This window comes from Tupaia chinensis, unplaced genomic scaffold (assembly GCF_000334495.1).
Source record: "Tupaia chinensis unplaced genomic scaffold, TupChi_1.0 Scaffold000335_1, whole genome shotgun sequence".
Lineage (NCBI taxonomy): Eukaryota > Metazoa > Chordata > Mammalia > Scandentia > Tupaiidae > Tupaia > Tupaia belangeri.
The window spans coordinates 4,496,247-4,520,957 of NW_006159829.1; the positions used below are offsets into that span (position 1 = coordinate 4,496,247).

At 44.9% G+C, this 24,711-nt stretch overlaps 1 protein-coding gene across 1 annotated transcript in view; it reads left to right on the forward strand.

Annotated features, from left to right (window-relative positions):
* The window catches only part of FAM135B (family with sequence similarity 135 member B), a 296,886-nt gene that overhangs the window by 147,213 nt on the left and 124,962 nt on the right, over positions 1 to 24,711 (forward strand). The window contains exon 3 of the mRNA XM_027773310.1: positions 12,884 to 12,963. Within this exon, the coding sequence (XP_027629111.1) occupies positions 12,884 to 12,963 (80 nt within the window). The remainder of the gene's footprint in view (positions 1 to 12,883; positions 12,964 to 24,711) is intronic.

Consider the following 24,711-nt stretch of genomic DNA (forward strand, 5'->3'; position numbering starts at 1 on the left):
GAATGGATTGGAAAAGTGTGGCATATGTACTCTATGGAATACTACTCAGCCATAAAAAATAACAAGGTCCTGGCATTTGATAGAAAGTGGTCAGATATGGAGGATCTATTGCTGAGTGAAGTAAGCTAGGCTATGAAAGAAAGATATTTTATGTATCCACTTAATATATACTGAATATCCGCACTTTATGGTAGAGAGCAAAATATTGGAGGACATAAAAGCTGTGAAGGTACTTAAAGAGAATAAGACAGTGTGGAATGGGGAAGAGAAGAGAAGAGTATGGAGAAAGATAGGAAGAGAACAAATAGAGAGGCATGACAGTAGGACACAGATATGGTTCATTACCTGTTGATGATGACATGTATTCTGAACTGGATTGGTCTGAGAAATATTTCATGTTGGGTAAAGTCTTTTTACAAGCAAAATGAGAAATAGTGATTGGTTAAAAAAATAATTGGAATAATAATAGTAATGATCAGGAAAAACAATGAAAAGATATTGGATGATGAAGTGGGGATTTTAATGTCTATTGACCGAAATGCATGCTATTCTTTCTGAAAAAGAAATGTAATACACTGTAAAGTTATATGCAATTCAATGTAATATAAATAAGATTATGATGATAATAAATTAAACAATAAATAAATAATATATATTTAAAAAACTGTTTGAAGAGATAAGAAAGTCACTGTAGTGTAGTAAAATGGTTAATCCATCAAGTGGATATCATGCTTATAAATATCTATGCACCTAACCCAGGAATTCATTGGTGCTTCAGGTTATGACAGACTGTATTTTATGGTGGTTATGAGCACATACTAAAAAAAAAAATTCATGGGCTTGAATCTCAATTCTACAATTTACAGATCACAAGATCTTGAAATGATTTATCCTCTTGAATATTATCTGACTTTTTATTTTCGTTCCTTTAAAGTTTTTAATTCTTTTTCTCCCATGAGTGAGAGAGACAGAGACAGAGGCAGCAATCCCAACAGGGTCTTGACATCACGATCACCTCTAGCCTCAGCCAGCCCTGGTCATGGGCACACCTGCCCAGTGTGCTCACGCAGTCTTGGCTCACGGCCCAGAGGCTCTCTGTGTGGCTCAACTGCTCAGAGCCCATGTGCTACCACTGTGGTGTCTACCTCTGATCGCCACTCATTTCTTAAAGAACGGAAATGATGCTAGTTCGACTGCATAGTGATACTTTGTGACCGTGTGAGGAGATCTGTGGATGGACTTAGTTAGCATAGTTCTTGGAACAAAGTGTTGGGGGTTGTGTGTTTTGTTTTATTTATTTTTTTTTTTTTGAGAAGTTTTTGCCATAGGGCACGTGTGCTCGCCAGAAAGACAGAGAGAGACAGAAAGACAAAAAGAGAGAAATCACCCCCAGGCGAGATGGCCACACCACAGTCCCTTCTTCTCCATTCTCCTCTCGGGATCTTGGGGGCACGCACGCACACGCGCCCTGCGGGAGTTTAAGCCACCGGGTCCAGGACTCGAACCACAGTCAGCTACATGGGAATTCAGCAACATAGCCATTACCTAACTGCTGGTCCCAGTGTTGGGTTTTACAGTGGTGTTTCTTGGTTATTCCTTCCATGCTGAGTCTCTGTGGTTTTGTTAATTTAGGGAAATCACACTTTTCTATGGCAATAAGAAAACACTTGGTTGAGACATTTTCCCTGAAAATAGCAGATGGCCTCACTCTGTCATCTCCACTTTTTAGAGGTGAATGGGATGGCTGGGAAGCAGTTCCTTTGGAGGAGTTGGAGGCAATGCTTCTGTGCAGAATGAGAGCTCCCACTGGTTTTGGAGTCATGGGAGCCTAGGGTTTTGAATAGCGTCATTTGCTTACATACGAATGGGAATGGTAATATGCAATCCCTAGAATGTTTATGAAAATTAATGTGATCTCTGTTAGTGTGGATACCACATCGTACCAGCCACAGAAGACTGAAATAATGGCAGAGGGCGCACGTGCCTTGTAGTGGGCTAGGACACAGCAGTTGCAATTTCTGCTTTGACCACATATTTTGCTCAAGAGTTCAGGAAGGATGATATGTGGAGTTCAGTAAGAAGCACATTAGCAGCACCTGGGACTTTGGCCCAAACCCTGCTGGAGAATGCTAGTGAGTTAGGTTTAAGATCTTTATTCTTCACTGAATAACTTTAAAAACTGAATTGTACAAAAAAAAAAAAAATCTGCTTGATTTCTTTTTCTTTTTTTTTTTTTTGAGAGGTTTTCACTATAGGGCGTGTGCGCTCGCCAGCCAGACAGAGAGAGACATAGAGACAGAAAGCGAGAAATCACTCCCCAGGGGGGATGGGCACAATCCCTTCTCCTCCATTTTCCTCTTGGGATCTTGGGCACACACGCACACGCGCCCGGCATGAGTTTTAAGTCACCGGGTCGGGTCCAGGACATGAACTGCGGTCGACTAACGTGGGAGCCCAGCGACATAGCCATTTCGCTAACTGCTGGTTCCCAAAAATCTGCTTGATTTCTATACAAAGTCCAAATCAGATTCTTGGATTTTAATGGCTCTCATGCCAAAAATAAATAAATAAATAAATAAAAATAAAAAATAAGTATTGCACTTCCAAAGGAAAAAGGATTGTGACTGTCATTTCTTCTGAGTTTGTATCTATACAAAATATGGCCCTAGAGGATCCTGGAATCAGATTCTATCAGTAAGGGTTATGTTGGCTTCACAAAGGTGGGTGCCTAACCATAACTAACCATGGCTTAAACATCGGCAGATCCCTCAGGAAATCCAGGGGTAGACAGCACAGCTGTGTCACTTGGAGCACATGGACCCAGACTTCTACCCGTGCTCTACCGGCCTTTGCATATGGCTCCTACATGCTGCTTGCATGCCCACTACCATATTCTCCATATCAAGTTGGAAGACAAATTCAGAGATGGGACAAAACAGTCCAAGTTTCATGAAACAGATTTCTCCTTTACAAGCTTTCTTGTTTACTCCAGCTGGTAATGTATGCTTTCATCTCATTAGCCAAGGAGGATCATAGAATCTCTCCCATCTGCAATGGAGTTAAAGAGAATATATTTATGTAGGCGTTGTTACTTTCCCTGAGAAAACCTGGTTTTCCTTGTAAAAAGGCAGGAATTATGGCTATTGAGCAGATACTTGACATCTTGAGATGCACAGAACCTTCCAGCCAAACTAGGAGCCGGGAGGGAGGGGAATCAGGAGAATTATCCCAGCAAATGCTGATGGAATCTGAATGAATTACAGTAGTTATTATGTTTGACCATAACTAAGTCTGTAGATGACTTCTGCTAAAATATTACAGTGACCTTTTCTTTTTAACTTTTATTTTGCCTTCCATGAGGAAGAGTTGGGGTAGGGGAGAGAGACTCTCCCAATAAGGTCCTCCTGATGCATCCAGCCCCAGATCAAAGCAAGACCAGATGTCCAGTGTGCCCAGGGAAGTCTCTGTGCATAGACCCAGAGCCTCCCTTCCCATGCGGGTCAGCCCCACCAAGCATTGCATTACTGCTGCACCACTGCCTGGCCTGGAGCAGCCTTCTCTTGGGAAATTATTTTGGTGTTTGCTACTGAGACTAATAAAATCCAGCAGAATGGTTTGTAGTCCTGCAGTGGTGGGTGGATACTGTCAGAACAGATGAATCAGTCTGTGAGTGTATACTGCATAGTAAAAATATATTAGTCATTTCCTGGGTTTTTTTCCTGATTTTATTTTTTATTTATTTATTTTTTTTGAGCACCAAGGCCTTCTATATGGATAGGACTTCCCAGGCTTTCCTGCAATGGCAGTTTCTTCTCAGTATCAGAATATCTCTTGCTGTCAGGTGGGGCCAGGCCAGCAAGGCTGGGCTTGCAGACAGTGCCAGGTATCCTGATGGCAAAGGGACTGGCAGGGGCAATGTGATAGCTCCCTAGGATGTAACCAAACAGCTATTCTTGATCGGGATGGGGCAGGTGACTCGGTTATGTGTGGCCATAGGAGAATTGCTCCACCACTCTAGATATTTATAACTTCTCACTCAGTCTCTCTATGGTTGACATCATTAGACCATGGGCCTTTATTAAGGGGACTTCAAAAATTCATAGAAAAATGAAATTTAAATATGAATTTGTTTTATGCAAACATTATTGGGTTTTTTTTTTGGAGAGGTTTTTGCTATAGGGTGTGTGTGCTTGCCAGACAGACAGAGAGAGACAGAGAGACAGAAAGCAAGAAATCACCCCCCATGGGGGATGGTCACACCGCAATCCCTTCTCCTCCATTCTCCTCTCGGGATCTTGGGCACGCACGCACATGCGCCCGGCGTGAGTTTTAAGCCACCGGGTCCGGGATGCGAACCGCGGGTGACTATGTGGGAGTCCAGTGACATAGCCATTACGCTAACTGCTGGTTCCCGTGCAAACATTATTTTTGAAACCATGCATATATATATTTTAATAATACTTTCATGAACTTTTTGAAGACCCTCATTTATTTATTTATTTTTTTAAAGAAAGAAAGAAAACTACCATGGCTGCACTACTGTCTACTCTGTCATAGTCTCCCACAGGTCTTTCAGAGCTTCCCAGGGACACCCTGTGGTGTCAGGAAGCTTTGACCCTAAGCGAGTCAGCCTTTTGGGGAACAAAGACTTTTGGGCACAGCAGGGAGTCTCCTGCCCAGCTAGACCAGAGGAAGTGCCTTCCAACTTGCCAGGTGTCCCTCGCTGAACTCCCGTGGTCTGTGAGAGATGCAGCAGTGTAGAAATGTACGCGGCGCGGACCCGCTTTGTGGGGCTGTGATAGTGGCTGCTGTCCACAGAATCCTGCCGTACACAATGTTTCAAAACATTTTGAAAATCATTTCGCTGCACCTCTATGTATGACTGTTTACTTGCATTGAGGGCAACTCAGCCTCTGCAAGGTTTAGGTTTAGGGGAATTTTTAAAAAGTATATGTTATTTTGAATGTGAGAGAGACAGAGAGACCTGAGCAGGGTTTTCATTGCCACGATGCACTCCTGGTTTCAGCCACGGGCACGCACGTGTTGCATGCACATGCATTTGGGCTGTACAGGAAGACCATGGGACACAGACCAAGGACCTTCCCTTCCCATGTGGCTTCGGCATCACAGGGCATTGCATTACTGAGTGGCACCGTGCCTGGCCATGCATCCATGGGAATTTAAACCTGTGTCTGTCTGACTCCAAATTCCTCCCATCATTCCCTCATATGGACAAGCCCCAGTGGGGAGGAAGTCGGGCTTCCACCTTCAGTGACCTTGGCTGGCACTCAGAGTGTGCTCGACTGTTGAGATGTGAGCAAAGGCACCTGGCCTATTCACAGGGACATCAACCTGGGGACACATGACAGAAAGTGAGCATAATAACCCTGTTACCATGTGACAACAGTAATACCAGATGCCCATGGACCTTTGTAAAGGTGTCTCCATCATCATCGTTTCTATTATCATCCCCATGAAAAACATTCATTTGGACTCAATATTTTCTGGGCACCGAAAGCACCCTGCGTATTTTAAATAACTTTATCCTTCTAAAGGCACTAAGAGATACATTTCTACCCCTGTACATGTGAGGAAATTGAGAACAGGGGTGTTAGATGATTTACTAGAGTCCAGGCAGGTAATGACAGGCAGAGTTTCAGAGAACACCCTCTTAACTAAAGTGCTACATTGCCTCAGAAGACTCAAAGAAAGAGACCCTTTTCCCACACGGGCACAGCCATATTAGCAGAGCATTGCCAGGCTGAGCCTGCCTTTCATATTACCAATGCCGGGTGCCAGTTATCCTTGAGCCCTGTGCCCCCCAGAGCATCACCCGGCCCCCAACTGCACCCCTGCAGCGAGGCTGGAGGAGAGCTTGGGCCCACGGAAATCAGAGGATGTCTGTTTCAACCGTCTTAGATTACAGTAACAAGTATATTTCATCTTAAATAGGTGTGGGGCTGAGCATCACGCACTGCTGACCTGTTGCGGACTGTCTTGTTCGTGCCTCACTGTAATTTGTTAGTTGGGCCAGATATGGGTGTCCTCTCCTCGAGGACAGAGGCTTAGCGAAGGACAGTCTCCAGACTTGCCTGCTTGGCTTTGCGACCTAAGTGCTCTGGTTCCTGAGTGTTAGCTTTCGGCCTTTGCATGATACAGATTTGTGTTATAGGTCATGTCAAGTGTCTCTGGGTCAGAGTGGTTGTTTCATAATATACTGATATGAAAGTGATTATGACAAAATGTCAGAGATCCCGGTATTCCCATTAGAGGATATTATTTTAGTTTTACAAAAATTACCTATGGATTTTGAGTCTCTCACCAAGTTATAGATGTTGGGATTGGAACGTACAAGGGGACTTCTAAAAGGTCTGTAGAAAAATGGAAAAATGGAAAAATGAAATTAAATTATGAGTGAGTATATTTTGGTGCAGAAGATTTTGAAATTCATGCATAGTTTTTTCATAATATGAATGTTTCATAATATACTGATATGAAAGTGATTATGACAAAATGTCAGAGATCCCGGTATTCCCATTAGAGGATATTATTTTAGTTTTACAAAAATTACCTATGGATTTTGAGTCTCTCACCAAGTTATAGATGTTGGGATTGGAACGTACAAGGGGACTTCTAAAAGGTCTGTAGAAAAATGGAAAAATGGAAAAATGAAATTAAATTATGAGTGAGTATATTTTGGTGCAGAAGATTTTGAAATTCATGCATAGTTTTTTCATAATATGAATCTTCAATGAATTTTTTGAGGACCCAGTCATACTTTGACTTTGATCAGTAATTTCCTCAGGCCGTCCATTGTTGTGTATTTCCCCTATGTTTCTTCAAAAACACCTTGAAGGAATACTACTTTTACTTCTTTTATGTTCCTTAGAGTTCTTAGGTATCAAGGGAGGAGAGCATCTAGACGACATCTCTTAGTTGATCAGAGAAATACCTGTGACTTCCTGCTGCTGGAGAAGACATCGCTGTATGTTCAGCAGCTAACAGTGCATGCACATAGATAGCCTTCCGTAAATGCCAGGTGCTGGGCTCCTGGTGGTAAAACAATGATAAGGAATAGAGGTGAGCTTATAAACTTACTTTATAAGTTCAAAGCACTTGACCTCTTCCCTGAAATGAACCTGGTTTCAGTCAAATGGCCTGATTTTTTTTTTAATTGCCAGAGGGCACATGTGCTTGCCAGAGAGAGGACGAGAGACAGAAAGAAAAAGAATACACTACCCAAAGGGGGCATGGTTATACCACACTGCTCTCTCTGTTTCTTCATCCCGTAGGGAGTTGGGCTACCCACACACATGTGCTCTGTGGTTTTTCAAGCTGCTGGGACCAGGATTCAAACTGGGGTAGGTGACGTGGGATCTGGTTCTATTATCTACTAGCCTGTGGGTCCAGCCTGGTCCTTAATTCTAATCTCAAAACTTCCATTTACAATATGACTGTGGGTAAATTACCTCATCTCTCTTGAGTCACCATTAGTATTTTGTTAACATGAGAATAGCCATTACTGTCTATGATTTTTGTCATGAGGAAGCAATTTGAGAGCCTATGTACATTAGTTTCCTGATGTCATAAATTGTCCCAACCTCAGTGACCTAAAACAGTATAAATTTCTTACTTGAGGATTCTGGAGTTTAGAAGCATCAAACACTCGTCACTGGGCTGAACTTGAGATGTCAGTAGGGTTACACTACTTTGTGGTGCCTCTAGGGGGCAATCTGTCCCTTTCCAGTTTCTAGAAGCTGCCTCCATTCTTTGGGGTGGCCCCTCAGCTTCAAAGCCAGCATAGGCTGGTTGAGGCATCCTCATATTGCGTTACTCTGACACTCTCCTGACTCTTGCTTTCACTTATATAATCACCACTGAGATTGTGTTGAGTAACCTAAGGTCAACCAGAATAATCTGCCAGTTGTTTATCGGCCTTAATTCCATCTGAGACCTTCATTCTGTCATTCTTGTCTAACGTACTCACAGATTCTGAAGAGTAGGATGTAGATCTTGGGGTAGAGTCTGATTGTGCCCACATTACAAAATGGACATGGCTGAGTGCCTCTCCTATGGATGAACGTCAATGGGACTGACTTTTTATTACTTTCTGAAAGGAGTCCTGTGAAAATTTAGACTACAAACATATTTGCAAATTGCCTATATTTCCTAGTTCCTGGTTTTAGGTTCTCTGTTTATTCCTACCACGCCCGTTGCCCCATTTTCTCCTACCACTTCCTCATCCCCAAGGACTGAGAGTGATTCTCTTCAATAATATTTTTTTGAATGACTTGGGCTAGAAGAAGATGCCTCCAGGATGATTAAAGGATATCCATATGTGAAGTTAGAAGGCTGATCTGGGAGGTTTGCCTACATGACTTACTGAGTACGTGAACTTGGACAAATTCGTTCATCTCTGATGGTTCCTTTTCTCATCTTTAAGACAGAAGTCATAGTAAGGGCATCAGATATCTTCTGCAGGGATCAAACAATACACGTGTCATGTATGAATGTGTGGCTTATGGTTTTATGACCTGGCAGCAACTTCCAGTGCGTCAAGAGAGAATTACAAAAGCAGTTTAAGCATTCTGTTTAATCAGGACAGAGCCCAAATGAGCCAACCTAATTGAAACTGTTTCTTTCAACTCATGCCTATACAGCTTCTGAAGTTCAAGATGATAACTGGCTCCTTGAAGTGAGATTCAGTAACATCAAATGCTTTTAAGAAACAAGAATTCAGAAAGCACTTTGGAATCGGTTATAAAAAAAGGGCCAAATCTATACAACAAAATTTGACTCTTACAAGGCCTAGTGGAAACAAGATATATGTTGGTCTCTATGGTTAGAATCCTGGTTACCCTTGGGGACCAGCAGATGGCATAATGATTACATCACTGGACTCTCACATAGTCAACCGTGTTTCACGTCCTGGACCTGGAGGCTTATAACTCATGCAGGATGCATGTGAGTGTGCGCCCAATATCCTGAGAGAATGGAGGAGAAGGGATTGCAGTGTGGCCATGGTTTCAGGGGGTGATTTCTCATTTTCTGTCTCTCTGTTTTTCTGTCTCTACAGCAAGTGCACACACCCTATAGAAAAAAATATCAATAATAATAATAAAAGAATTCTGGTTGGTTGTCCTTTCCTAGTTCTGCGGCTTTGGGTAGGTAGTGAGATCTCTCCAATGGCTCAACTGCTAACGCGTTGTTTTTTTTTTTTTTTTTTTTTTTCCACAGAGGATCTGTGGAGGGTCAAACGAGATTTTCTCTGTGGAAGTTCCCAGTGCAGGGTCTGGCACAGAGATGCTTAATAACCCTTGAGCTCGGCTGACAGGAGAGTGATGCATAGCCCCAGCAGCGGTTATCTGCTGTCTGCTCAGAGAAGCACTAGGGCAGGACGATTGGTGCTCAGAGAGTGCTGGGTGATGAAATTGCCGAAATGCACGGGTCTGTGATTAAAGACACACCCAAGGTAACATCCTGCTCTTGTGGGGACCGGAGTTGACCAGTGGCTGACTGGTGCGTGGGACGGAGCCTGCAGACTGTTTGGTCTTGTTGACACGGTGCTTTATCACTCATGTCGTGGCTGTGGCTGCCTCTGCTAACCGTCATTGCTGTTGTCATTGTCGTTGATTTGTGAACCAATATTTCACATTTTAAAGGTGTTTTGTCTAAAACTTGGATTCCTGCCTTCCCCTGTAAACTCAAAAGATCTGGCAACGTGCGGTCGATGCTTCTGCTAACTGGTAGCTCTAAATGGCAGTCGCCCCAGGGACAGGGCAGGGACCTGCCCCTCTGCCAGGCACCCCCTCTCGGATGCTGGTGTTCTCGGCTGTTAGCTGTTGTGCTCCTGCTGGGATTTCCCTGGTGGTGCCCTGTGACTCTGCCTCCATTTCTACCTAACGTGGTGGAAGAACAGGAAGCTGGAGTGGACCTGGCGTTTTCTTAAATGGGATTGGTGTTATTGCCTAGCACGGCCTTCAGAGTTTATTCCATGGACCCTTCCTTCCTTTTCACTACTTTCTCTCTCTGTCTCCGTGTCTTCATCAGGCTCACGCACTTGCTGGAAAAAGGAAAAAAACAGAGAAAGAGGGAGGATGAAAAAAACCCTCCACGGAGAATGGCCATGCCAGTCTCTTACCCTCCATTCTCCTGTTGGGATTTTGGGCATGCACACATATGTACCTGCATGTTTTTCAAGCCACTAGATCAGGGACTGAAACCACGTGATTAGCCATGTGAAACCCAGCTGCCTAACCTCTGCCACCTGCCAGCCCCATCCTGCCATTTCCACCATAATCAGTCATTGTTATTTTCCCGTTGAACAGGACAGGTACTTTTGAAATGATATTTTGGTATAATTACGGAAGAACAGGCCATTTTAAAGAACACTGCAGAGGCATCCCGTGTCCTCTGTACACTGTCCTCCGTGGGCTGTTCCACTAAGCTCCCGCTCTGCTGTCTACCCTTTAAGCCTCTAATAGGGCCTTTCAGAGAAGAGCTTTCAATTATAGAACTTACTCATCGTTTTCTTTTAGGGTTCATGTTTTTAGAGTCAAATCTAAGGACTCTATGCTTAGCTCTATGTTTAGAATATATTTAGGAAATTTTCCTAACAGTTTTTTAAACCTTTTTTTCACTTAGGCCCATGATCTGTTTTGAGTTAGTTTTTGGATCGTGTGTTTGTGGTTGTCTTACCTATGGATGTCCAGTGCTGTGGGACAATTTATTGAAAAGGCTGTCTTCATCGAATTGTTTTTACACCTTTGTGAGAAATCACATGGACATATCGGTGGCCTTAATACTGCTACTTAGGGGGCAGAGCTCAGGCTTCCTGCGTGGTGTCCACCAAACCAGGGTGGCTGGGGTTCTCACTGCTCTCCTCTAGGGACGAAAGTTCAGCTCGTTCCTTAAGAACTTATCTTGGCAGGTCAGGGATGGGGGACATTTTCTTGCACCCTGGCAATGGTAGAAGTCTAGACTTCCCACTCAGCCTTAGCTGGTGAGGTGCAGATGGGTCCACAGCTTTCTCTGTGTTGCTTTTTTGTAGTAGAAAGCTATCATTTGAAAGGTTTATGTTGTTCGGGCGCGTGTGCATGCGTGCCCAAGATCCCGAGAGGAGAATGGAGGAGAAGGGATTGCAGCGTGACCATCCCCCCTGGGGGGTGATTTCTCGCTTTCTGTCTCTATGTCTCTCTCTGTCTGTCTGGCGAGCGCACGCGCCCTACAGTGAAAATATCTCAAAAAAAAAAAAATAAAATAAAGGTTTATGTTGTGCTAGGCTGCCCTCTTCCTGATCTTTTGACTAAACTAAGAAGGCTTTTTGTTGGAGTTTCTTTTTGTGCTCTTTTATTAACTTTGTAATCTGTGGCTATTAGCATTTATGGCATATTAGCATATCGAGACACATATCTGTATTTCTAGAATATGAGAGGCAAACAAGGAAACGTAGAAATCTCAGTACTGTGTCTTTCCCTGGGTCCCATCTGCTTTCCTCTCTGCCTTTAAGAGCTTTCTTTGTTGAATGCTGGGATTTTAGATGTGGAAAGAACAGTAGAAAGTAGGATGAATCCATCTTTCAGGAAGCAGAAATCGTGTCAGGTACTTTTTAAAAATGTTTTTGCTAAAGGGTGCATGCACCCACTTGAGAGGAGACAGAGAGAGACGTAGAGAAGGAAAGTGAGAAATCATCCTCCCCAGGGGTGATGGCCATCCCTCAATCCCTTCTCCTCCATTCTTCTCCTGGGATCTTGGCAGGGACATACCTGTGTAAGTATGATTTCAAACTGAAGGTCCCAGGACTCTGACCGCCTTCAGCCACGTGGGGGTCCAACTCCTTAATCACCACATCACTGGCCCCTTGTCAGGTACTTTCAAGAAAGAGCCTCATTTTGCAGATCCAGATATGAGTTTGGAGAAGTTATGTGAGTCTCCAAACTCAGGTGACATCGCCCGAACGCAGGTAAACAACCAGTCAGTCCTTGTGGCTCTGCACCTCCCCTGCTCACCGCACCGCAGCAAACACAGGACTGCCAGCAGAGACGCTCTGTGGATGCGTTTCTCATGCTCTGAGTCGGTAGCAGAGACCTCCCCCAGCCATGGGTTCAGTGAGCCACGGGGTACAAATGCGTTCACGGTCCATTTTCCTTGTATTTCCCTTTGTTTTATTCACATCCCATTTCACAGTGGGTTTGAAGTCAGTGGAAGGGGAAAACAATTATGATGCCACAAGTGCTCCCAAGTCATTAATTGCCAAGCACGGGACTACGGAAGCGCTTCTGTTCTTGTGGCAAAGGAGAGTGTGCAGAATGTGCTGACAGCCCGGGACCCTGCAACGTCCTAAAATGGTGGATCTGGAAAGGGGAGAGATAGATCGAAAATAAAGGAGCAGAAATATCCTGGGAAAAGTGTTTGGCATCACTCCCAGGAATAACTTAGCGGCTGCATTTCTGAAGGAAGCGTTTGTGTGTGTGCGCGCGCGTATGTGTGTTATAACATGACAGAAACTCAATTTATATTTGGATTGTTCCCACAAGCACTAGAGCAGCTATTTTCCTGTAACAGTGGACTTCTCCTAACAAGAGAAAAACCATATTCCTTAATATAACTGTGTCACATGACCCACATGGCCCGTTCCCTAGTCCCGCGGTCCTCAGTCCTTCTTGAGCTCAGGTAAACTCAACTTCCTGCCTCCACCTTTGCCCCTTGGCTTCCTCACTGATTCTGCCAATAGGATGCATTTCCCTTTGGTGCCAGATGATTGTACTTACTGCCTAAAACCTTTCATGGTGTTTTATGGCGCTTAGGATTAAGTCTAGATATTTTTAGAAGCCAGCATTAAGAAACCTGCTTCTCAGCAGCCTGTCCTCTGCTCTTTTTTTAGGTACTACCAGATCCGAGTGACCTTGAAGGTGTCCTCAAGGATTCCCCACAGAGTGAGTGCCTCTGTCATCGGGCAGACAGGTGAGCACATGAACACGGCTGGGGCTCTGGTCCTGGTGGTAAACCTACACCCATCACTGCGGGCCAAGGCAGCGAGCTCATGGCACACGGAAGCACTCAGTGCATTGTTGCTGAATGTCCAAGCAGTGAAATTTGGAAGTCAGGGCCCCCATTGGAAGTGGCTGTGTGTGCGTCCTTGTGAGGGTAGCCTGCCTGAAGAAAAAGCAGTCCAGGGAGCAGCCGACACTTTGGGATGAGTTGTCTATAGAGGAGTAGTTGACACAGAGTCAAGGAGGGAACCAGTAGGACAAGAGAAACCCATTGTTAGAGAATCTGGTGACCTGCTGCGTTCAGAGGACGAGGCAGCAGGCTGTGGTGGCACTTCCTGTACACAGAAGCAGTGCTTCCTGCTTGGGGAGAAGGATGCCGAGGACAACGGGGTCTGAAGCTTGAGGAGGCTGGAGTGCTGAGTGTGAATCCAGGGCTCTCACTGATGCTCTGTTATAAGCAGCGAGTCAGAAAGGTAGAGCATGTTCCAGGGTGACAAAGACAGGTGTCAGATAGACGAGAAGTAGAGGGAGGCTGTGGCAGTCAGTCTAGGAGAACTGTGTGGACTGCACCTGAAGAAGAAAGAGAACGACTTGGTGGTGGGCCATGTGCTCAGGCATGCCAGGCAGGGCCCATGTGGCAGAAGCGTCTCAGCTGGGCTGACGAAAGCCTGGGCCGGACCCCACTTCTTCCTGCAGCTCCCATGGCTCTGGAGAGCTGAGCCCCCTTCCTGTTCCAGACGATGCCTTCTCTTGAGCTGGAGGGCCCCGCTATGATGAGCTGAGGGCCGCTGGGCGTCCAGAGGATGGCGGAGCCCAGTGCGTAGTTCGGGGAAGACAGAACTTGAGACAGTGCTGCCCAGAGACAAAGAAGGAAAAATGAAATTCAGTTTCTTGGGGAAGATGATTTTCTTTTTGTTCCAGTTTGACAGAGGAGTAATTATGGAGAAGCTGGTTTGCTCCTGTGCTTTACGCTAGCATGCTGGTGAGAACAGGATGCTGAATAGAGGCCAGAAGTAATCTACAGTGAGATTGTTCCGTAGGAGAGGGTTTATACACACACACAGACACATACACACACAACGTATACACACTCACTCATGAACTGTGGTTTCTTCTCCAAGGTGAATTTTTCTGTTGTATTATTTTCAGCTAGTCTATGCTACATGACAGATCACTCTAAAACTGCGCTTAAAACAAGGTTTTTCTATTGTTCTTGTTTGTGGGGTAATGTGCGCGCGCGCGCGTGTGTGTGTGTTTTGAATTGCCCAGGATTGGCTGGGATCCTTGGGTACTACTTCCAGCTGAAGGGGTGCATGCAGGATATCCTCATCACAGTCTGGCTGCTCAGCTATGGTGGCTGGATGAGGGGACAGGGACAGCTGAGCTCTGTTTTCAGTGGGGTGTTCACATTTCATAGGTGGTAACTCAGCTCACCGAGAGGGAGAATTAGAAGATTCTAGGACACTTGAGGGCTAAGTGGGGAACTGGTCTATGTCACTTCTCTCATATTGAGTCAGCCCAGACAGGTGACCAGGCCAGCTCAGCTTCGAAGGGAGAGAAGAGTCTCCACCCTTTCAAGGGAAACACTGTCTGCACGGACAGCACCAGGAAAAAGCTCCAACAGTCATATTTGCAGAGATGATCTGAGTGTGTATCTGTTCTCGGCATTGGCCTTCTGGGGAAAGACGAGAGTAACGTGTAAGTGCTGGCAACAAGTCTGATGCACTGAGAAGGAACTCAGAGGGGTCCAAACCCTTGCACTCTAATGATACCTTTGTCACTCGCTCGTTAAATGGTCCTGTTGGAACAAATTTTGTAGCTTGGCCATTTTGTTCCACAACTCTAAAATGGAAATAGGAAAAGCTCACTATGTATAGAGAAGCAAAATTCAGTGAGGGCCATAGGCACAAGGCTTTCTAGGTTCAAGTCTTGATTCTGCCACTTCCAAGCTGCTTGGAATGAAAAAGTTATTAGTTTGTTTTTCAGGTTCCTCATCTCTAATGTGGGTATGGTAGATGCTCTGTATCCAGAGATGTGTGGTAAGGATCAAACGGATTGTTACTGAAGTGAGACGGTTGGAAAGCCGCCTGGCACACAGGCTCAGCTGCCATTGCATGTGTGCAGAGAGCAGTTGTCTGCTTCACAGCGTTCTGCCATGCCGGGTTCCAGACACATTCCTAGGGATGAGAGGCTGCCTTTCTTCCCTGGAGGAGCTCACAGTCATCCCAGGGAGATGGAGACATGGCCAGCTGACTGCAGCAGAGCTGGAAAGTGATGGCCACTCCGTGGAACAGTGGGTTCACCCAGAACTGCCCATGCTGGGCTGGGCGGCTTTGCTGAGAATGAACCTCCAGAGATAGGGCTTGAAAGATGAGCAGAAGTTGTCCCCATGGAGGCCAAATAATAGTGCTTCAAGTAAAATGCCATGCTGTGATGCAATCCTACATGGCAAGGTTCCCAGTTCAAGTCTAGAGACCTCTCTGAGGACCTTGGGCTCCGAGAATCATTAGATTCACTGGGGCTGGGCGAGGCCGAGGTGGATGGTGGTGTTGAAACTCTGCAGTGGGTGTGCTCTCTCTCTCCAGATCTCACTTATGGGAGAAATAAATAGACTTTAAATTAAAAAGCAAACAACAATAACAACAACAACAAAAACCCAAGAAGAATAAGGGGAAGGAAAAGAATAAATCAGTTCCACAGAAGATGGCAGGGCAGGGTGACCTGGGCAGCAGAGACAGAATGACCAATATCATTGGACCCTGAGCAGACAAGGCGAGTGTCACAGGATGACGAGAGTCCTGGGCTGGGTGCTCACAGAACACAGCCCTCCCAAGCTGGAGCCAGGCGTGGCGGCTCCCACGGAGGCTGGTTTCCTTTCAGAGGCACAGCCAGAGGGGATGAAAGTGCTTTGACCACATTAACTCAGTGCTTTTAAAACACATTGTATTGTCTCATAGATTGAGGAGCAAAATTCTGTGTTCCTGTTCTCATTTCAAAGGTGTCAGTTCTCTATTATCCCTGCTACATGGAACAATAGCTCACTGAATTTTATAAGCTACATGTTCATGATTATATTATCTGAATAAAATATGGTAATAATTTCCCATGTGCATAACCTGCATATCATTGCGTTTTCTTTTTCAATAATTTTGAAAAAGGTGATTTTAGGAAGATTTCTCTGGAAGGTAGATGGTTTGTTCTGTCTGAGTTAGCTGTGCTTTGTTGAGTAGACTATGACGGGCTCTGAGCTTACACCAGTTAAGAGTAAGCCTGCCTTTGGGCATTCTAGAAAGATCCCATGTGAGCAGGTGACAACAATGTGATGGTGTTAGATGTGCTCAGGAATCTGGTACGAATCTAAAGGGGGAACTGCTGTGTGGACATGGGAACTTGGAGAGATGTGACCTCAGCCCCATCAGTAGGAATATAGAGGCCACAGGGTCCCTTATCATTATTGAAATGAAAATTTCAGGTGCTTTTCTAATGATTCACTGAGCCCTGGATAGCCCCAGCTATTCCAAAACAGTGTTATTGCAGAATATTCCAGTTCTCTTTTAAAGTCAGTGAAAAAGTTTTTAAAAATTGTTATATTGAGGAATCTGATTACCAGGGAGTTGGGTCCTACAGCAGAAAGGAAAGGCTCAGATCCTCTTGTCTACTCCAGTATTAGCTGCGGCCGACAAGCCCTCCAGTCTGAGCCTTCTGCCCCGTTTCCTGCTGTGCCTCATTGCGCCTGCGTAGGGTTGCTGAGGTGGTTTGAGAGCATGTTGTGAAGCCCCCAGAACAGCACTTGATTCACAATGTGAAAAATAAAAAGTAGCTGTATTTATTATCAGTTAATTAAAAATATTTACTGTGGATTCAAGGAAAACTTGCAGAGGGAGCCCAAAGTCCCCACGACAAAAGTGATCCAGTGTGCATGTTTCAAAGGGCAATTTGACATCAATGAGACAGAGACCCTGCCGCATGGGTGAGGGGAAACCTAGACTGGATAGGAGGGATGGGAGGAGCTTGCAGTCTGAAGGCGAGACAGGAGTGGAAGGTGGACCCTGGCGGAGAATGGAGAGCAGGAACATGCAGGGTCAGACAAGGCGGGCCAGCAGGAACTGCCAGTGCTGCACCACGTCGTGCGACGTGGGCACAGAGGAAGGCTCCTCCTTTGTCACTGCATCCCTGTGCCATAGAGAGGGGATAAGCACCCAGATGAGAGCCAGGCGGTGCCTTTCCGTGACAGCCGCTAAAACCAGGTCCACAACAGTGCATGGCTTGCCCACAGCTAGTCCTACATCAGAGATAGAACAAAACACAAATAGGACCACACTTCTCCCAGATCAAGATTGATGGCTTCAGACATTTCATTTTGCACCTAAGTACTCAAATTGCAGGTTACTTTCATAATTCTTAGTAGTAACCATAAGATATACCACATATGCACACATAAAATACGGTAATAATTTCCCATGTGCATAACCCATGTGGGGGGGGCTCAAAAAGTTCATGGAAAAAGATAAAAGTCATGACATGTTTTTTTTTCCCTTTCTTTTCTTATCTTTCTTTCTTTCTTTCTTTTTTTTTTTTTTGAGAGATTTTTGCTATAGTCTGTGTGCACTTGCTAGGGGATAGAGAGACAGAAAGTGAAAAATTACGCCCTCCACCCCCTCCACCCTCCTCTCAGGATCTTGGGCACGCATGCTCACGTGCCCGACATGAGGTTCAAGTCCCCGGGTCTAGGACTCAAACCATAGTCAAATATGTGGCAGTCCAGCAGAGTAACCATTATGCCATCTGCTGGTCCCCATGACATGCTTTTTCTATACAAAATTGTGGCATGACTTTTCTGACAACCCAAAACAATTTTTTTTGCATGAAAAGAAACTTATATTTTAATTCCACTTTCCACAAACTTTTTGACACCCTCTTTAAAAATTGTTTATGTGTATGTATATACTATTGACTTAAAATGGTCTTTCTATACATGTACATGTATGCATATATAAATATATGTTTGTGCTTATAGACAATTGATTTCAAATGGTCTACCTTGTTTCCAAAATATGCACTGAACTGGCACTTGTCAGCCAGGTGTATGACATTTTAATCCAAATCAATAGCTATCTAAATTCAACAAACTTTTTAAGTGCTTTCTATAAGCCAGAAAATGCACTATGCCCTGAGAAATACAGAGAGAAAAGGTTATTAATTGGGATGTGAGAGTGATGTGATCTTCCAGAAAGAGAAACTGGATACAGGAAAATTTAAAGCGCAATTATGTTTCCTTTGATGGCCTGCTTGCATTTGGTAGCTCTCTGGTTTGTGTTCCTTTTTCTGCTGAGTTCAGGGTTACAAGGAATCGGTGTGTCCACATCTGTGAGTAAATGTTAAGGGTACCGCCCTTGGCTGTTTTCTTCCATCGGAATGGCACTATTTAATAGATTTTGCAGTGTCTTTCTACTTGTAGATTTTCCACAGTCTTTCCCCTTGGGGAGGCTGATCAATTAAAGCAGGCTTGGGAAGGGGGCTGCTGGAGCTTATTGAGGCTGTGGTAAATGATCAGGAGCAAACAGGCATCCACTAGTCATTGCTCATCAAAGCCAGAGAAAAGATGGCACAGTAAATTGTGGAAATGTATAAAAATTGCCGTGATTAGTTTTAGTAATGTTTTGAGAGGTAATTTCCATTTCCATTAAATGGAAGCATTTAAGAGTTTTATCATGTAGGGGGCGGGGGAGAGACATTTACTCTTCAATAGAATCAATCTAATTTCTTTTCAGAGTCCATTAATGTGCACCTAAATATCCAGTGTGCCTGTTTGCAAGGAGAATGCTAAGCAGATTAAGCACTCCAGCTCCCAGGCTTGAAGGGCTGCCTGGGGCCAGCAGAGAGCCTGCTCAGGGCTGGCAGGAGGAACTCCTGAACAAGCCAAGCACTTGAGGCAGCTCTTACCATCTCCTGACTCTGGCCACGTCACAACAACCAACACAGGTGCAGAGCAGCCCAGGAGCCCCTCACCTCCATTCCCCGGGAGGTCAGGGATCCAGGCTACCCACTGGTCCAGCTTCCCTGGGGTCAAGCCAGCCATACTGCTTAATCTTGTTGTTGAGATGGCATTGAGAGCCTTCTAGCCCTCTGGGGTGCTCTAGGGGAAGCTTTCTTCAGTCTCCCACACCATCACGTGCTCTGTCATCCCTGACCCTGACGGTTCTTTTCATTCTGAGTTCTAAATCCCTCCTTCCTGCTCTTTCACGCCTCTCCTCCTGTGTCTTCACTGCTGTGGCTCACCTGGAGTGGGTCCCTCTTGCTGGGGCAGCCTGAGCCCTCTGAGTGAGGCACTAGGGCATCTTGGTTTGCTACCTGTTCCTAACTCAGGCTGCTGCATCAAAACTCAGACCTGTGTGTGGGCAGCTTGCACCCGGTACACCACATTTTAGCTGAAGAAACCTAGAGAGAAAGGTAAAGTCAAAGAGAAGGGCCCCGAGGCACCTGTCCAGGCAGGGCACAGTGTTTCTGAGACGTTCACCTGTGCATGTGAGTGAGAGCGATCCCTGACTCTAGAAACAGGTCACAGACTGGAACAGAAACCCTGGTCCCCACAGACCACAGTCACCTTGGACTCATGGTCAACCTCCCAGGTCTCCCTTTCCTGCTCTGTAGAAGGAGAACCTCAATAGCAACGTGATGTCCATGTGGCTTTTGTGAAAATTAAAAATGTTCATGCGTGTAGGCCATGGGAAGGGAGCCCGACTTGGGGCATTCTCTACTAGTTGGGTTGTTAGTCTCATTACAGAAGCTGACTGGCAGATGGGAGAGCAGGTTACACAGGCAAAAAGATTAGTCCTGCTGGATTCTGCTTATTCAGTGCTTTCCAAGGGTCTCCTGTGTGCTGGGCTCTCTGAATCCCCGGCGCCCAGCTAGGGATGTTGTCTTGAACTTCAGGGAACTCCAGCCACTGGAGTTTCAAGCAGGGCTTTTTGGTGAGGTTGGAGGCAGTACAATGAAATGACAGCATAGAATCAGAGTAATTTGAGTCTTCTTAAAATTAAGAGACTTTTTAATTCATTTTTATAAAAAATATATTTAGAAATAAGTTCAACTTCCTGTGGAAGGTAAGGCTTAAATTCCCACAGGAAAGTGCTCGCACAGAGAACTTTTTTCGACTCTGGCTGCACGGTACCTGCAGAGTACCTGGTCCCAGGCTGTGTTGCATGAGTATTTACTGAATCAGTGGGCGAAAGGCCACATGGGAGCACAGAGTTTGGGCTCAAGAGTAAAAAGAACAGAAAGTCTAGATCCCATGCAGTTTAGGAAATAAAAATGAAATAGTGAACTCTTGCAGGCTAGCTAGTTCCATCAGGTAGTTTTGGGAGGAACCATCACAATAGGAAAACGTACAGTTTGAAATCTCCATAGTCACGAAACTGTCATTTAAAGAAAGCCAGAAAGAGGGTTAGCAGGTGGCATGGAGGTGCTGGATCCCACATGGCTGACAGAGCAGTTTGAGTCCTGGACCTGGTGGTTTGAAAAACATGCCAGCAGTGTGTGTGTGTGCTCCAAATTCTCTATAGAGTGCCTGTGCCCATAGGAAAAACAAAAATGAAAGAAACAAAGAAGTAAAGGAAAGAAGAATAACAGTAGTCCCAGGCACGGAGGCTGGTACTGATAGGGGGGCACTGCTTCAGGATAGCTGAGGTACACGGAAGCCTGGACTCTGTCCCCAACCTGCCTCAGAGGCCGGGAGTCATGGCATGTGGTCCTAGCTGAATAGGGGCTGATGCGGGACAGAACATGAAGCAGCAAGACCTTGTCAGAAGTACCTGGCTTAGTCTAACCTTGCCATGTTCATGCTCTGGCTCTCTTAAAAAGAGGAGAGAGAGAGACTCTGAATATTTAGAAATAACAACATATCCTAAAGAAATAGGACTCCCAGGCATTCTAAGAGAGACTTGAAAAGTGAAGCGAGATCAGTCAAAGGAAATATCACAGAGGAAACCCACACAGAGTCCAGCCTCTGCACTTCAGATGCAATGATGGAAAATTGAATTTTTGGATTGTGAGAAATGTCATGATGCATTTTTGTGTAGAAAAACAGAAAAGTATGTCATGACTTTTCTAATGACCCAATCAATTTTGGGTCTTTTTTTTTTTTCTTTTTTTTTTCTTTTTCTTTTTCTTTTTCTTTTTGCTTGTTTTTTAAAGGTTTTTACCAAGGGGCAGGTGTGCTCATCAGAGAAGCACAGAGAGAGACAGAAAGAGAGAAAGTGAGAAACAACCCCTGGGGGGGGGGTTGGTGTGGTGTGGATGACTATCCCTTCTCCTCCATTTATCTCTCAGAATTTTGGGCACCTATGGACATGTAGCCAGCATGATTTTCTTTTCTTTTTTTATTTAAATACATTTTTGTTACAGAGTGTGTTTGCGCATTAGAGAGACAGAGATAGAAAGTGAAAATCAGCCCCCAGGCGCCACCAATCTTCCTCCTCCATTGTCTTCTTGGGGTTTTGGGCACTCACACACACACGCCCAATGTGAGTTTCAAGCCACTAGGCCCAGGGCTCAAACTGCAGTCGTTCACATGGGAGTCCAGCACCTTAACCACTATGCCACCTGCTGGTCCCCCCAATGGCATTTTCAAGCTGCCAGGTCTGGAACTCAAACCATGGTCAGCCATGTGGGAGTCTAGTGCCCTTAGCCACCATGATACCTGCTGGTGATACATAGCTATAAGAAGAATTTTCATCTTAACGCCTCAATGTAAGAGAATGTCTCTGCGGCAGAGGGATTTTATTCTTAATTTGCTCACATACAGTTTTATCTGGAGCTGACCAAAGGCAGTGTAAGTGTGAAAAGGAATATTATTTTTCTGAGCTAGCCAAAGCTGCTAGACAAGTGGAAGAGTAACTGCTATAAACTGCAGAAAGAATGCCTCTGCTCAGTCCAGCACTGCCCAGTACATACTGTGGCCAGACCGTGGGCTTCGAACTGTGAGGCTAAACTTGCAGGTTTTTTCCTCTGCAGGCACACACGGCAGGAAGGCAAGTGTCTGAGCACCTCTGGAATGGGTGAGAGGAGCATCCCTGGGCCAACCTTCCATGCATGGAGACTTTGTGCCCCCCACACTGGGTCCTTGGAGCACCTTCAATACTTCCATCTGGTCCCAAACACTTTTCCACTCCACTGGCTTCTGACTGGATGGTTCCAATAACTAGTAAAGTGACACTTTCTATTTCCCCAGTTATTTATTTATTTTAGAGAGATTTTTGCTGTAAGTGCGCGTGTACTCACTGGAGAGACAGAGACAGAAAGCAAGAAGTCACCCCCCAGGGGTCATGGACATGCCACAGTCCCTTCTCCTCCATTCTCTTCTTAGGATTTTGGGCACACACACACAAGGTCCTGGCTTGAGTTTTAAGTCGCTGAGGCCAGGACTCAGACCACCGTTGCCTATGTGGGAGTCCAGCGATGTAAACATTAAGCCATTTATTTTAAGAATCAAGTTTACTCATGACAATGAGACAAACTGGGCGTACTCTGAGAGACAGCAGGACTGTCAGGCAGCCAGCCTTTGAGGACAGACATCTGAGCTTACATCTTGGCCCAGTCTGTTAGGGGCTTTGTGGCTTTGGCAAGCCACTGGCTCTCTCTGAATTTCATTTACTTATTTGTAAGATAAGGGTTATGATTCCTACCACAGAACATGCTTCGAGGCTTAAACCACCTTTTCCTGAGATGCACTGTGAGTATTGATGCTGGGTACTAGTTATATGGGGTTGTCAGTAACCGAGACATGACCTCTAGAGGCTTAAGACAATGAAAGGATTTATTACACGCATTGAAGTGACATGGGAAGCCCAAACTGGCAAGGTGGCCCCATCATGCCCACGTCTCAGTGGTTTTCCTGCTCCTTCATCCTGTCTGCAGCTTCCCTATCAAGATCACCCCAGGACCCCATCACTTCTAAGCTTCTGGGATCTGAGCGCCATTGCCTTGAAGTCTCTGTAAGAGAAACCAGGGGAAAGATAGCAGTGTTTTAAGACCAAAAGGGATTTAAAGATTAAATGAAAGCTTCGCAGACCCAAAGTCCTCAAATGAATTAATTAAGGTCACTGGTCAATTGTAAAAGTGGTATTCTAACCCAGGAATGTGAAATCTAACAGGCCTTTTGTGTTCATGTGAATTTTCTTGTTTTATTATGAAAAAGATCCTCTGTTTCTTTGTAGTGTGAATCGCCAGCAATTTATATAAGCACCAGCAGTTAGTATCTTTTACATTCTTATTTTTATAAACATGTTGGTAATTATTTAGTTATGCTAGACACTATATCTTCTCTCTCTTTCTCTCTCTCTCTTCTCTTTCTCTTTTTTCTGTTGGAGGGCTCATGTGCTTGCCAGAAAGAGACAGAGGGAAGCAGAGGGAGAAGGCACCCCAGTGGAGCCTGGTCACAGAAACACCGTACAACAGAGTCAAGGTAGAGCTCTTCAAGGAAAGTTTTAGTTTCTCAAGTAGATCCTTTCCCATTGAAATGATGAGAAAACCAGTGAACAAAACTGAAGTGTAAAGAGAAAAAAGAAGTTAGGTTGGTAACTGACTTCTCATTCTAAGGAAGTCAAATCTGACCATTCACTGTTCTTAAAGGACTGAAGAGAGTCCAGGCACAGAGTGAACTCTGTTCGGAATTATATGTTTAATTGGTACCACCCTAAAAGACACTTTAGACCACACAGATACTTCTTCTTATTATTTTTTAAAAAAATTTTGCCATAGGGCTCCTGTACTTACCAGTGAGTGAGAGAGAGAGAGAGAGGGTGGGGGAGCGGGGACAAGAAATCACGCCCTGGGAGAATAGCCATGCTGAAATCCATTCTCCATTCTCCTCCTGGGATTTTGGGCATGAGTTTCAAGCTGCTGAGTCCAGGGCTCAAACTGCAGTCAACCATATGGGAATCCAGTGCCTCAACCAGCACACCACTTGCTGGCCCCGTTACTTCCGCAACTCTGTCTTCTACCAAGGGAATACAGATTCCGAATCTCAAACGCTCCCACAAGACTGGCTCACCTGAGGATGCAGCAGTGCCTAGATGTGGGCCCCCTGCAGAGCTCTGATGTTTCTGTGGGCCATTTGCTGGGAAGCAACACATTTTTAAACCCTTGCCTCAAGACTCCAAACACGTGTATCTTCCTGACAGCGTTTAGGTTGGATTTCTGGCTGGCATGATGTAATAAGCGTCTCAGCCCCCGAGTGTGGTTTCCTTCCCCTTCACGTGACAGATACTCTGTCATGCCACAGGCAGCACAGTTGGTGCCACTGGGGTGTATCCACTCAAGTATTTAAGGTTTCATAATCTCTAAATGAGATGAAGAGAAAAACACAAAAGCGACTTTTGCAAGTTTGTTACGTAAATTACTAATCTATAACTAAATGTTCCTTGGGAATATTACAAATGTAGTTGAAATATTGTGGACTACTACCCAAACCTAAGATACCATGTTTCCCCAAAGATACCATACTAACTGGTCAGTATGTATTTTCTGCATTTCCTTTTGTGATCTATCCACCAATAAATATTACGGAGATTTTTTATGTTTCTTACTTAGGAAAGCAGGCTGTGGCCATCTCTTCCCATGAATGACTTCACCTTTGTAGATTGGAATTTTTCCTGGAGAAACTGAACTGTTAGTGTCAGAAAATAAGCAACAATGACAAATTAGGTCTGTTTTTTGGAAA